General features: G+C 35.8%; 1 protein-coding gene across 1 annotated transcript in view; it reads right to left on the bottom strand.

Moving 5' to 3' along the window:
• Window positions 1-15,481, bottom strand: part of LOC148946680 (RNA-binding protein NOB1) — a 58,947-nt gene that overhangs the window by 4,478 nt on the left and 38,988 nt on the right. Inside the window, exons 5-6 of the mRNA XM_089097083.1 lie at window positions 8,091-8,330; window positions 3,265-3,400 (exon numbers count right to left, since the gene is read on the bottom strand). Of these exons, the coding sequence (XP_088953209.1) occupies window positions 3,265-3,400; window positions 8,091-8,330 (376 nt within the window). The remainder of the gene's footprint in view (window positions 1-3,264; window positions 3,401-8,090; window positions 8,331-15,481) is intronic.

Genomic DNA, 15,481 nt, shown 5'->3' with positions numbered 1-15,481 from the left:
ACATACATAAATGTACACAGAGGAGTATAGGAAATAAATGAAAGGAAAACTAAAAAATATAAAATTCCACTTCTAGCGAAAAGGACGACGAAAAGTAGCTCACAATACTCATAATAACTCATGAATATATAATAAATAGCTTATAATAGCTCATTAGTGCATAACACTAAAAACACTCATAATACATAACGCGTAAATAGCTATTTATTAAAGCAGTGGCGACAAAACTATTTTCCATTAAACGAGACAATTAAGGGAAAAATTTATTCCATTTTCTCTAGATTGTCTAAGTAATCGGTCGTATTGTTGATCCATTTTAATAGCAATACCAAATATTCTGAATTTTCGTATAATGTATTTATTTTTGAACCATAGTGGAATTCCAAGAAAATATTTACAAACGCGGAAAAAGTTACACGCGGATACTATTTTTATCACTTTTACTTAAAAACTTCAAAAATGGAACAATGAAAAATACATGAGGTGCAAACATTGAATTATAAATTATAGCAAGTGTTTGTTTATCAGAACGACCTTTAACCCTGACTAGCAGGCCATAAGATTTCCTAAGTTTAACCAGTACAGACGATAACACCAAATCCCGCGTAGCTTTAATTGTCGGGCCAAAAGGCAACCCAGTGTATTTAATGGAATCATTATTTAAAATATTAAGTGATCCCACCCTAATTGAATGATGCTGGAAATCACTATTATTGTTTGCCACTAGGAATTCTGTTTTAGTAGGTTCAATCTCTAATCCTATCTCCCATAGATGGGAGTTTAATATGTTAATTGCATTCTGCATTGATATTAAATTGTCCAAAAATAACAAAATATCATGAGCATACGACAAGTGGCTAATGTCGATACCGTCAATCAACTATGGGGGTAGGTACCGTGTGGCTGTTCTAATTGCGTTATTAAATATGACGGGGCTAAGAACTGACCCTTGTTTTACTCCACGACGTAAAGAAATTCAGTCTGAAAGTCGCCCTCCCGAAAAAATTCTCACAGATGAATTACCATACCAACCCCTCAAACACTGGCTTATAAATGGATTCACTCCACTACGCAACAAAAATAAAAAAGCGTGGTTATGCAACATACTATTAAACGCTTTTGAAATATCAACTCCGCGCAAAATTAGTCATTTTTTAAAGTTAAGATGGGGTTCGAATATTTCTAGAAATATGTGTGCATTTTGAAACCCTACACCAATTCGAAGACCTAACAGATGGTCTCCCACATCATGTTTTGCTGATAAATATGGGAGTAAAATATTCTCAAATAATTTACTAATAACAGAACAAAGTGTTATAGGTAATGCCCATTTATTAATAGACCAAAGATTAATAAATTCATACAGGCTTAAAAATTAAAAAGATTTTTTTAATTTTCTAGGCAATGCTAATGAACAATTATTTTACTGTGACCGGACTGTCAAATGCCCTTTGTCTGGGCTATATTAGTCACGCCTGTGGATATCACCAAAAATACGCACGGCTGCATCATCGATTATACACATTCGTAATTCGTGGAGTTGAACAATGTCCAACTTTCAAGCGTAAAATTTATGACTAACCAATGAGATTAGAGATTTACAGCATAAACTTTTAAAATTAGAAAAGATGGAAACTTTGAGCAGAAGCTCTCCTATCTGTAGGAATGCTCCTTAAAAAGCCGAATCCTTCAAGAAATACAAAGATACTCCTTCATTAGTGGGCAATAATACAAATTAGTTTGATCAGAGCTTTTCAAACAATTTTCTTGCTATTAAAAATTTTCATTTCTATAGTATAAGTGTGAAGCTAAAATCAAGGAAATACACACATAATTTCAAAGTCTTGGCTGAGAAAGGGAGAATGAAAAGGATGTCGAATTGTTGTTGTTAATAGTTAATAACAAACACTTATTTGAGCCCTTTAATCCCCCGGGGTTTGGAAGACAGTTTCGATAACAACAGTTTCACTTTGCAATTACTCTTGCAAGCCACAAAGGACAGAATGCTATATTTTGAGAAACAAGTAGACTTTCAATGTCTTAAAATACCCACAATACCGGAAAAGACACTAAACCCATCAAATAGAGGTTGGGAATAAATCTGAGTTAACCTAAAGCGTGGGAAATAATATCTTTTTTACACCATCCCATTCGAGAACCAGCTCAGCTCATTTTATTAGTTTTTTTTATGATTTGTACTTAGAAGTGGCCCTATCCACGTAATAAGGGGCATTTTTAGCCATTTTAGCCTATTCTGCATGGCTAAAATGGAAAAGTAACACATTTTCTGAGCCTAATATTTCATGTAGAATCGATTGGTGAAGTCTTTGTCTCCTTGATGCGACAAAGTTCAATAGGGGAAAAGAGGTTTATAAGGAGCGTTTAATACCTTAGGCTTTAGCCCTCTTTTTTCTTTTCCTACATATTTCATTTGTCATTATGACCTGAAGAAAAAGAACGTCGAGATTGGCTTGACGTCAGTGTGAAGCTCATTTCGATATCATAAAATAACATCGGAACTGCTTGGCCGCCAATACGAGGCTCTTTGATATTAATCCCTTTGTCCTTGAGAAAAATAGCGTCATAATTGTTTTGACGTCAGTATGATAAGCACCGTGACACTAAGACGAATGACGTCAAAGTATTTTTGACAATAGAATGAGTTTCATCGAGATATATCATTACCACTAGGGAAAAAAAGAGCGTCGAAAACAATTTGACCTCAGTATGGAGTTCATTGTGATCGCAAGAAAAAGAACGTCAAAACTGTTTTGGCACCAGTATGAGGCACATTGAATTTATCCCTGTAACCGTGAGAAAAAAAAACATCAAAATTGTTTCAACATCAGTGTGATTTTTGCATTACGTGATTTTGTGATTTTGATTTAAGCATGAAGTTCATTACGATCTAAAGAAAAAATAAGAAACTGTTTTGTTCTCAAAATGAGCCTCATTGATGCTTATCCCAATAACCTAAAGAAAGAAACGTCAATAACGGGTTTAACGTTAGCGTAATATTCTTTGTCACACCAAGAAAATGATGTCAAAACGGTTTGACATCAGTATGGAATAATCAATATATATATATATTGCTACGACGTAGGAAAAGTAAGAACATCAAAACTGATTTGACATTAATAAGAGGATCATTATGACCTTGGGTATAAACGTGAAAACTATTTTTGCGCTCTCTAGTAACATCTAGATTTCTCCCTTATCGCAAAGATGGGGTGATATAGGTTGTAGGTGGATTAAAATACTAACCAGCTAAATAGTCATCATCGAGTGGATTATTCTTCTGCCGAGCCAATTTACTTGCCCTTTTCTGAGCTTCTTTTTGATCCTCAAAAAGGATAGGATTTTTTGCATATTTGCCTCCTTTTGGTAATGGAAGGGGGAACTGAAAAAGAAAAGAATTAAATATAAAACAGAGGATTTGTACAATAAAAAGAAATGAATAAAGATTGAAGATACTGTGTAATTAAAAGTGTAAAGAAACCATTGATTAGTGTACATGTGATTTTCATATATTTTTTACTTTAACTTCAAAACAACAAAACATATATCAAAGCTCTGACAAATTTACTAGTTTCAACACTGGAAACTAATATAATTATGGATGAGCTAAAACAAAGAGAAAAAAGAGTTTACACCAAGGAGGCATGGACAGACGAAAAACTGACCCTAGTAAAAATCTAGCTTTCAAGAAAAGTACCAATGTAAGTTAACCGCAGCAATTTTATTCTCGTACATAGAACCAATCACTTCAATGCATTTAAAGTGATTAGTTATTATTTCAACTTTATTATTTTGATTATTTAAAGACGTTATTTTAAAACACTGTACTAGACTAAAAACGTGGTTCTATCTTATTTTCTATGGCTATAATGTAAGAAAGGTTGAGATGGGCAAGACACATTCTGCGGATGAAAGATAACAGATTGCCAAACATCGTCCTTGTCGGCCAACTATCTAAGGCCAAACAAAAAGAGGGCCCTCCCTGACAGAGGTGGGAAGAGGTTGTAAAGAAGGATTTTAATTGAAATTAGAACCTCTTAGAATGTTAGGAAGGAGGCTTTGAATAGAAATGGATGGAGGAGGAGCACGCATAGCTGTGTTAGTCTCAGGCAGATTGGTGGTCCAGTGAGTTGTTAGTAAAAGCTTGCGAGGCTTGATAAAATGCTACTTTAACAGGGACCGTAGAATTTCGTAAGACCCAGAAAATTTGGCAGTTGGAGAGCTAAAGTCCAGTTTCACGTACCCTGTTCTTCATTTTTGGTAAATTTGTCAATAAAAAGTCATAAATGCAAGTCATTAGTGCAGCAAGCTAGCAAGGTAGAGGACGCCTTTCTGTTATTATCCAATTATTCCTGAAAATTCTTCTACCTCTTCATGGAAGAAATCAATCAGGATGAAGCCCTATAATTAGAGGTGCTACTTGCGAAACATACTACATTCAAGATCTGTAAATAGGGTCACAAACCCCCCATGCACCTGACCAAAGCCGATAACAGCCATAAAATAATCAAAGTCGTACTAATTAGTATTTCTGTAATTAGTGCCAATTAAAGCTAATTTACCATGGAAGTACAAATTGGTATTCATGAAAGAGACAATTTTTTTTAAAGCAACCTCAATTTTCTTGACAGTGACAAGGTAAAGCACAAAAAAAAATTAGCCTCAATAAATTATATTTGAAACCCCATTTACACAACTTTTTTAAATGACGCCGTTTCTTCCTTAAATATTTAATCTCCAATTTCAACTCGAACTCTACATTCTTCAACTCGGGAATTTACCAAAGCTAAAAAGGCTTCATCTAAGTTTTGACGAAAATTTCTTTAAGACAGAGCTCCATTAGTCGATGGCAAAATTAGAGAAGCGATGTGTCTATACATGCCAACCAATTTATATAAGAAGAACGTGTATATTGCTGCTGACTTGTATGAAGAAAAAAACGAGAAGAGGTAGATAGTAAAAAAAGAAATAAGCAGGGACAGAAAAGAAGATAAGAAGGGGGGGGGGTAATTAAGACATTTTTTATTTAGAGAACTTTATTTAGACCGTTTAGATTGCATTAGATCGTGAACATAGCCTCAAAAACTGCTATATTTCGAAGAATTTATTTTCTAGTCATCGAAAAACAATAATACTAGTTAGTTTTAAATTCTACAAAAATATTTTCAACAACATAACTTTCATACACGTTGGAAGGCACATGCTATGACATGTTTTTACGGTAGGTAGGGTATAGATACAAGCTGCAGGTTGCACATATAGGTATAGATATAGGTTAGAGTAAGAAAAGCATAGATATTACGTATAGATATAGGTCAGGGTAGGAAGGGTATAGATGTTAAATGTAAGATAGGAAATGGTAGGGTATAGACGTTTTTAGGACAGGCAGGGTAAGGGAAAGCATTTTTAAATACCCATTTTATTACTCCGTCCCTTTCTATAGATCCCTTATTCTTCATGTACTTAAAAAACAATTTCACGCAAAGCGAGATGGATATTGGAGGCGATACGCAAGGCGAATGAGTATATTATATTCTGGAAGTTCCTTTTTATCCGCCCCTAAGCGAATGAGTGTCATAAGATCTGAAAGTGAAGCAAGCTATTTACTACTACTGACAACTCACTGCAGCACCAAGCCGCCTGAGGACAACACAGCTACGCGCGCCCCTTTTCCATAAAAATCTATTTAATGCTTCCCTCTTTAAACCCTCCCAAGAAGTTCTAATTTCCCTTAAATCCTTCCTTACGAAATCTTCCCACCCCATCTGGGGATGAACTGATTTCATTTTGCCGATAAAGACGATGATTGGAAATCTGTCATCCTTTATCCGCGGAACACGTCCTAGTCATCTCAACCTTTCTCTCATTATAGCACTAGAAAGTGGGGCTGAACCACATTTTTCGTACAGCTTACTGTTTGAAATACAGTCGGACAGTCAAGTATACAAAACAATCTGAAGGCAATTCCTCTGGAAAACACCAAACAAACCTTCCCCCGTCTTTCGGATCACCCACACTACAGAGTCATACTTGACCACTGTCGTCATTGTAGCCTCTAATATTCTAATCTTGGTTCGTGGACTTATCTCCCTATTCTTCCAACATTTTTTCAAATGTGAAAAAACACCCTCGGCTATTCTACTTCTACACAAGATGAAATGGATATTAGAGGCAGAATGCAGGTCAAATGGACCTACAGCCCATATTGGATCCTGAAAATGAGTTTTCATCCGCTTTTAAGTGAAATTACCAAATTTCAGATAGAATAAACCTGTCTTCATAGTAATCTATGAAGCCCTACCAGTAGAAAAGGAATAGAGGTAGGTGATTGACCGTAACTTGGACCATAGATATTGATCCAAGGCCTAATATGGGTTTCTAATCCTTCCTACAACCACTGTAGACTTTTAAATTCAGTTACAACAATTGCTTCCTAAGCTGGTAAAAAGTTCTTGTTCAACATCTTTAACGCACATTTAGATTTTACTTCAGATTTGCTACTTAAATATCAGAATAAAGCTTTGCTAGAATAACAAATGAATGAACCTTGTGAAGCATAAAAAAAGAAAAGAGAGAGAAAGAGAAAAAAAAGAGTAGGTTTATAATTTCGTTAGATGGTATATATGGGGGAAGGTAGAAAATCATTATCTGGGTTTGTATTCCTCTTTAACACCTTTAAATTCATGTCAAACAACATTATATTTGTTCCTCCCGCAATATCTGGTGACAGCTAATCCATCTGCAATCTATGAATTATTTGGATATTTTAGTCATCAGCTAATAGTTAAATTACGGAAATAGTATTTTAATAGTGGCTATGGCCAACTTTACTATTGTACCCTCAACAAAAAAGAAACATTTTTTGATCAAAAATTTTCATTGCGCTTACTAACATTTTTTTAGCAGAAAGTTAATTTAATTAGCATTATAGAATGTAGTTTCGCTCCAATAAATTCTTGTGTTCCCGATTCAATTCGCTTTTTTTAGCTATATTTTATACTAAACTAATTTGCTTTTCAAAAATACAGAACAATCTACTACTACTACTACTAACAACTCGCCACAGCACCAAGCCGCCTGAGGCAACACAGATACGCACGCTCCTCCTCCATACCAATCTATTCAAAGCCTCCCTTTTTACACCCTCCCACGAATCTCCCATTTCCTTTAAATCTTTCTTTATGACGTCCTCCCACCCCAGACGAGGACGACCTGCTTTCCGTTTAGTCCTAAACGGTTGGCCGAAAAGAACAACTTTCGCAATCTGTCGTCCTTCATCCGCATAACGTGTCCTAGACACCTCAAGCTTTATTTAATTATAGCCCTAGAGAGCAGTATTGAACACCATTTTTCGTACAGCCTATTGTTTTAAATACGGTCAGTCATCCGGGTACCCAGAAAAATCCTTAAGCAATTTCTCTGGAAAGCATCTAGCAAATCTTCATCCGCTTTTCGGAGCGCCCATGCTTCAGAGCCATATTCGACCACCGTCATCACTGCAGCTTCTAATATTCTAATCTTGGGTTGAAGACTTAATTACACCGAAAAAAAAGAGAAAGCTAAAACGATACATATTTCTATATATACATATACATATGATTTGACAAAAAATACAGCCAAAAAAACAAATTATATCAGAAAATAAAAACAACCAAAAACAAACTTCCATAAAACAGCAACAAAAAAGTTGTATCATTGAAATATAAAATTATAATGAAAACATAAGACAGACAAGACGAAGGTTGATCAATTACACCCCCCCCCCTATATTTTGAAAATATCATTTTTTATGTTTTCATTGAAAAAAGTCAGAAAAAATCACCCCTCCCCTAGATTTCAAAGATACCTATTTTAGTGTCTCCATAAAAAGAAAGAAAAATCTTCGCCGATCCGCCTATATATTCGTGAATTGGCACGTCAGCTAATTACTCTGATCAGCTCCCAAGAATACACCCTCTTTCCGAAGGTTTTTAGCTCTTAGCTTCCAAAATAAATTCTAAGGCTTATGGAACTGTCAAGACTTGCTAAGAGTTTTATCTTAAAACAAAAGGAGAAACAGAACACAAATATACCCTTTTTCCTCTGCCAGTCAACGTTTTTCTTCTTGATAGATAAATCTTTAGACTGCCATCTTCATTCAAAGTAGCTGCTACCCTTTTCAAAGTCTTATGACCACAACCGGGACAGAAAATTTTATCCATGTCTGGTGTTGTTTTGAAACAGCCATAACATCGCAGAATATGTGTGCGAACATTTTCAATCATCCGGCCGTCAATTGAGACAATGGCGAGTCCAATCTGCTTAAGCACGTTCTAAAAAAGAGGCATCATTAGGATTAATAAATTATTCCCGATAAAGTCAAACGATTTGGCAGTTATTGGTAATAATTACCAATAAATTATTGGTAATAAAATGGTAAATTGGTAAGTGAAAAAATAGTAAACATTAACATTAATAAATAGATTACATTGGAAAATAAATTTTGTTAAACTTAAGAACAATATATGGTTGAGGATAGGAAATCTTGCAGCTATAAAAAGGGAGGGGGAGGGGAGGGTATGAAATCTTTTTCAGAATTTTGATGAATAAACTTGAAACTGAAAAAAAAAATCCTGGCACTGGAACAAAAAAGTCAGGAGCAAGATTTTGGTCCTGGACAGGACCAATCTGGCTCTGGACAAGATAAGGGAAATAAAAGCATTCACAAACTTTCTCAAAGAGGCGAGGTTTACATTTTACTAAGAGAATACACCCCTCCCCCCTTTTATATAGGCAAGATTTATAGTAAATTAAAAAGAGAAGCAATATGACGAACATTCTAGAATGTTGACAACTGAAAAAAAATTTCTGAAATATTTCAGTGATAGCTTCTACATACGCAATGTCATTGGATAACGCTCCGCCCTTGCTTGGATTAGATTGGATAACGCTCTGGCCATGTAATGTCATTGGATACCGTCAACCTTTAGGAATCCAAATCGTTTGACTGGATGGCTTTTGAGGCTTGCAAAAATGTTGAAGTGAGAAATCTGCGTAAGCGTCAATACATTGTGATATGCACACAAAAGTTCAAAATAAGAAAATCTGACTTTGCACGCCATACGTTAGCAGATATGTCTTGGTTCAGTCCCATAAGAGCTCTCTTGGAGCTCATTCACGCCTAAAAAACTGAATAATTGTTACTATTAGAACTGAATATTTTGTTCTAGGGACCAGAATTCTACTTGACCCAGACAAATATATTTTTTTAATAGACACAAGTGTAAAATCAGGCATTTTTAGCTTAAAAATTCCATTGAATCGAGACTTACTACAGACTGACGTTGTAAGAAGTATTTTTGATCTCAAATTCAACCTAAAATTTCTATCAAAGATATAGAGACTTTTAAACATTTGGAAAGAAAGGGAAAATACAAATACAGAAGATAGGGTAATTATTTTGAACAATATTTACTATACAAAAACAAATAATGCTTGTTTTGTCAGACAAAGCTCTTTTGCAGGCTTCAACTTGCCAGCTATAGGAATACGTCGGGGCAGTTAAGCATAAGAACCGTTCAGTAATGGAAGGAATCCTGAACAACCATGGTAATGCCAACCATGCTGAACAATCCTAGAGGTAGAGATAAAGTTCAACTACTAGGAAATCAGCAAATAGAATGAGATTGTGAATTGTTGAAATGACTAACAAATGATGATGATCACACTGATCGTTATACTTTTATTATGGATGATTGGAACGTTGTATAAACGTCAGATAAATTCGTATTTAAAAAATGCTAATGTAGTAGAGTAGGTGGATAAGCACGAATTCATATATCAATACGGCGGTTTTTCACAAAATTGAAACGGCATCAGGACGTAGAATTAGGTTGTGTGATGTTCTGGCGATATGGCGTGTGTCCCAATTTTGGTCAAACGAAATCGAATATTGCTGGTCAGAACAGATTTTGCGAAATGAAATTTATCCCGGACATACGGTCCGGACATCCCGGACAGTATGCAAACTACTCTATAAAATACAAAAATTGGATCATTGCGAAAAGAGAAATATGTTTGGCTATTAAGAAAAGTGAAGAGGTCAAAAGCAAGAAAGTTTCAGTGAAATTTCTAAACTTTTAAGCCCCTAAAGACAGTTTCTCTCCTAGACCAAAAAGCGGTTAACTTTTTCAACCTTGAGGCATGTTGCAAAAACACAGTAACCGAACACAGAAACTCAGTTTGTTGCAAAACACAGGAGAAGGTCACATTTTTTCCATTTTTTTTTAAATAGGAAACTATGCAGACAGCAGCCCTTACATCCTAAACATACAGGTATACATTAAATATATACAACAACTGTATTCTCAATCCCATGTCAAATCTAACACTTTATAATATTCGTTAGAAAATAGTGCTATTACATTTATACCAATGCATGTGTGCATACACCGATGCTGCCACATGCACATGTTATATCTTTAAACAAGCAATTGTGGATGTATTTATGCATAAATTTCTTAGAAATGACTGCATATTTTTTTTTTTTTTAATTGGCGCCTGAGATCTTATGGCCTGAAAAAACGATTTAGATAAGTCACGAGTTTGGAAAAAATCTTTTAGAGCCTTGATTTTGGGTAAAATCCTGTCAGTAACGTCATATTTATATACATTTCAATACAGTAAATAACATCATCCCCCCCCCCCCCAGGAGTAGTCCTATTATTTTTAATATCAATGACGGTTACAAAATTATACAAGATGACAAATGAATCTGGACAGCTAAAAAAAGGCATGAAATAAGGAACAGCAAAAATTACATTGAATTACGAAGGAACACGTTGCACAACAAAATCTGATGTTAGAAGACAAAGAAAAATTATAATGGAATGAAGGAAGGTGGTAGTTTAGCATGCGTGAGTCTATGTAGGGGGAAAAAACCCTTCCTATCAAAATATTCATTAGACCTATATTAAATTTGACTTTCCAAACTAGAATTCCAGACGTTAAAAAAAAGAAAACAAAACAGAAATTTAACGGAGTAAGTGACCTTACTGAACCTGAATTTTCTACCATATTTAGAACTGGGCAAGCAGAAAAGTGCTTCAAACGCAATAAAATATATACGAAAAAAAAAAAACACCAAAAGGCACTGAAACCCGAAGAAAAATGAATTTTTGGCCCCTGAGTTTGGATTCTTCTGTGAGAGGAGGAGGGGAAGGGGTCTTCAGACCCTTTCTGGGGAGGGGGGTTACATATTTTTCTTACCAGTTTTTTTCAGGGGTGTTTTTTAAATCTAAGATAGGCACAATCTTTTTGGGTTTCTTTTCAATTTTTCAAAAAATACAAGACAAAGGTATTTTCCAATGGAAACACGGAAAAAGATATTTTCCAAAACCAAAAAGGGAGGACTCCTTCCTGTAATAAACAGGAAGGAGTAGTTATATCTATGACACATGCAAAATTGCACAAAATGACAAATGACCCTGAATGGAACATTCCTAGTTTTTAATGAACTATACAACATATATACAACATACAACATACAATAGACAACATCAACTATACAACATATATACAACATACAATAGACAACATCAACTATACAACATATATACAACATACAATAGACAACATCAACTATACAGCATATATGCAACATACAATAGACAACATCAACTATACAACATATATGCAACATACAATAGACAACATCAACTATACAACATATATGCAACATACAACATATATACAACATACAATAGACAACATCAACTATACAACATACATAATGAACTATAACAACACAATTACAGTGAAAAAATATGACGTCTGGGTAAAAGCTGTGAAAGAAGTTTTTTGGTATTTATGACGTCATGCGAGATTACACCATATTTTGAAAGAATCCGAGCAGCTAAAGCGAGAGCTAAAGTAAATGACATGGAAGAAAGTCGAAGGCAATGATGCAGGAAAATGAAGTGCGAACTTCTCTGCTAATAATCGCAAATGTGCTAATATAATTTTAGCAGGTATTTGCAAATTAGGTGATAAATGTCATTTTGAACATGATCGTGCTCCAAGCAAGCTGCAGGAAAAAAGTATTCCTGATAATAGTGTTATAAAAAATTGCAAGTTTTTTAAGCAAGGAAATTGTAAATTAGGTTCAAAGTGCCCCTGTAATCACGGATATATTACCCGTAACTTCAAAAACCAAAATGAAACTAGCCCAAGAGTTTGTTTTCAATTTTGATATAACAAGTGTGACCAAAAGAAGTGCTTGTTATTGCATTTATGCCGTCTTTATCTCACTGGCAACTGTACTAAAGCAAAGTGTAATTTTGACCATGTTCTTTTATGTAAGTTAGCATCAAGTGGGCGTTGTTTTGGATGTGATAGCCTGCATATTTATGTCCCCCCTTCCTTTTTACGAAATAAATCGAGCCGCAAAAAAAAAACAAGTGCACAAACTTGGGCAGTCCCTGCTGTTACTAGTAATGGTAACACGGTAACCCAACGTTTTTTTGGGCGACGCCGCAAGTCTTCACGACCCCCCCCCCCCCTCCTCCCCTAGTTCGTGTTCCATTCGACTTTCAGTCTTATCCCCCTACATACCCGATACAGCGCAGTATACCTCAGGAACCTATCCCTCGAAACAATCCTCCGCCCCATGTACTTACGCCTGCCCAGTCAGTCCAACCCCCACAATCACTTTACTCAATTCGGACCATCCCCAAACCCCCCCTCCCTCATTTTCTTCCGAAAAATCCACTTCCTTTCGACTCCGTTCTTCTCCGTGCGTCCAAGAAGTTGCCGACCGGTTCTGGACTCCACCCGTTATTTGCCGAAACAAACACAACCCCTCCTCTCTCAGACACCCCCCACCCTACTTCTCTCCCTCAGCATCATCTTGCCCCCCCCAACCCCCATATAAAGATCACTCCCAATTTGACTTATTCCCAGATCACCAGGAAACTTTTCTCTCTCCCCTCGCAATTTATCCCTTCTGGCTACCCTATTAGTATGACACTGGCTTAAGAGTAAGCTGACAGAACGATCCACAAGTAACACATCCAAGCAGAGTTCCTAAAACTTCAAATACTGACACGAATTCCACCGTAGTTCCATTCCAAATTAATAATATTCCTATAATTTGTTCGCTGTCCTCCTTTTCTCTCAAGCCCGGTCCAGTCCCGTCTTTTAATAATGCCTCAAAACCACACCCTTACTCACAGCATCCTTCTCATAAACTTCAACCTCAAATAACTCCCTCCCGAATTGAAAAAAAATCCCAATACCCAACTTGGTTTAAATTTCCAACTTTCCTACTGAACAATGCTGAGAGCCTGAATTTTGACAAAATTACTGAACTCGAGGGTATCTCCGAAATTCATAAAATTAATATTATTGCTGTGACAGAGGTTCAATCCCAGAACCCAGATTTCCTAAAAATCAACAATTATACTCAGTTTATAAAACTTCGCCCTCCCGATCGTCCTCTCGGGAAAAAAGGGGGTGGTATATTATTTTTTGTCCAGGATAACCTCCAACCTAAACTCATCCCCACCCCTAACTTATCAGATTATGATGAAATTCTATGGCTGAGCCTTCGACCGAAAGTACTTCCCCGCCCTTTCAATTTAATTGTAACCGCTGTCTTTTATCATTCCCCTAACCAAAGTATTGACCAGAAACGCAAATGTATACAACAATTTCTTATAAGTGCTGACTTTGTGTTATCAAAGTATCCGAACGCCGGTATTTACTTACTTGGCGATGCGAATGACCTGAGGATAGACTCTATCTGTAACTCTCTTAATATTAAACAACTGGTTAAAATATCTACAACAAAAGGTAACACCTCTCTGGATATTATTTGTTCAAACATGAGTAAGTATTACAACTCCCCGCAAGCACTGCCACTACTAGGAGGCAGTTACCACTATTGTCTTCTTTTTCCTCCTTCCTCGGCCATTGAACATTCCTTTACTACCTCCATTGGGGTTTGCCGTCCCCTCAGTGACACAGGACTTTTTTCTTTTGGATCATGGCTGACCAGTGAAAGTTGGTCAGACCTATATAATTCTAATAACCTTGATGACAAAATTTTGATTTTTCACAAAAAACTAATTGATTCCTACTCATTATGTTTCCCAGAAAAAAAAATCAGAAAGTGCTCTAGTGATAAACCTTACATAAATAATCACATAAAAATATTAATCCGCACGAAAATAAGCTTATTTAAGAGGGGTAATTTAGCAGAAGCAAATAAGTTAAGAAAGGAATTAAAAAGTCAAATTAGAAGAGCTGCCCGAGCCTATTATAAAAATAAAATTAAATACTTGTGGCATGATAAACCAAAGAACTGGTACTCTGAAATTAAAAAACTTACTGGCAAGAGTCAAGAACAACAAAATTTTAATATAAATGAACCTCCAAAGACCACAGCTAATAACCTCAATAAGTTTTTGGCTTCTATTGTCCAGAGTCTCCCACCACTATCTTACGAATTTCCAGATATTCCTGTTCCTTTTTCACTCCCACATATTTCTTCACTTGATGTTGTAAAAAAATTGAAAAACTAAAACGATCAAGCATTTGCCCTTTAGATATTCCTGTTCCTCTGATTTAAGCTTTCAGTGATTACCTCTCAAAACCCCTATCCACCCTGTTCAATGAAATTACCGAATCTGGACAGTTCCCTCAATATTGGAAACAAGGCTTTATTACCCCAATCAAAAAGAAAAATGGGAAGCCTGGCTTTGATGGCATTCGTCCTATTACCCTCACCCCTCGATTTTTTCAAAATTTTATCAAAGTTTTCTCGAAGACTTACTTAAGGTGAAAGTCCTTCCCCTCATTGATCTTAGGAAGTTTGGTAATCTTAAATCCGTGTCAAACTCTCATTACCTGACACATTTTATCGATTCCATGGCGAAGCTAATTGAAAACCCTTACACATGGCTTAATCTGATTTCTATTGATCTTCAAAAAGATTTTGATTTGATTAACCACAATTTACTCATAGATAAACTTATAAATGAATTCCACATTGAAACTTTCCTTGTTAAGTTCGTTGTCTCTTTTCTCTCTAATAGATCTCAAGCAGTTAAATATCTTAATTGTTTCTCAGATCACCTCCCCATATTTAATGGTATTTCTCAGGGGACTATTCTAGGCCCTCTCCTTTTTTCTCTTATGATTAACAGCCTTTCAACCCTTTATGACAATAGATGGAAATTTGTCGATGACTTGACAGTTTTAGAGATATGTCATAAAATCATCTTTAGCAACCTAGTGGGCATACTCCAAGATATTGCCTGTGAGGCCTCTTCCCTTGACATGACAGTTACCCCTTCTAACTCCGCAATAGTCTCTTTAAGTTTCCTTAAATCCCCTCCCCTTTTTCTTGCTCCTATACCTCCTGAAACCTCTGTCACATCTCTTAAACTCCTTGGTGTTACAATTTCTTCCAGTTTGAAATGGG

Source organism: Artemia sp. Qi Xiang Cuo, chromosome 11 (genome assembly GCF_049724085.1).
Source record: "Artemia sp. Qi Xiang Cuo chromosome 11, ASM4972408v1, whole genome shotgun sequence".
Classification (NCBI taxonomy): Eukaryota; Metazoa; Arthropoda; class Branchiopoda; order Anostraca; family Artemiidae; genus Artemia; species Artemia sp. Qi Xiang Cuo.
The sequence above is the reverse complement of the archived record's forward strand: the minus strand, read 5'-3'. Positions and strand labels throughout refer to the sequence as shown.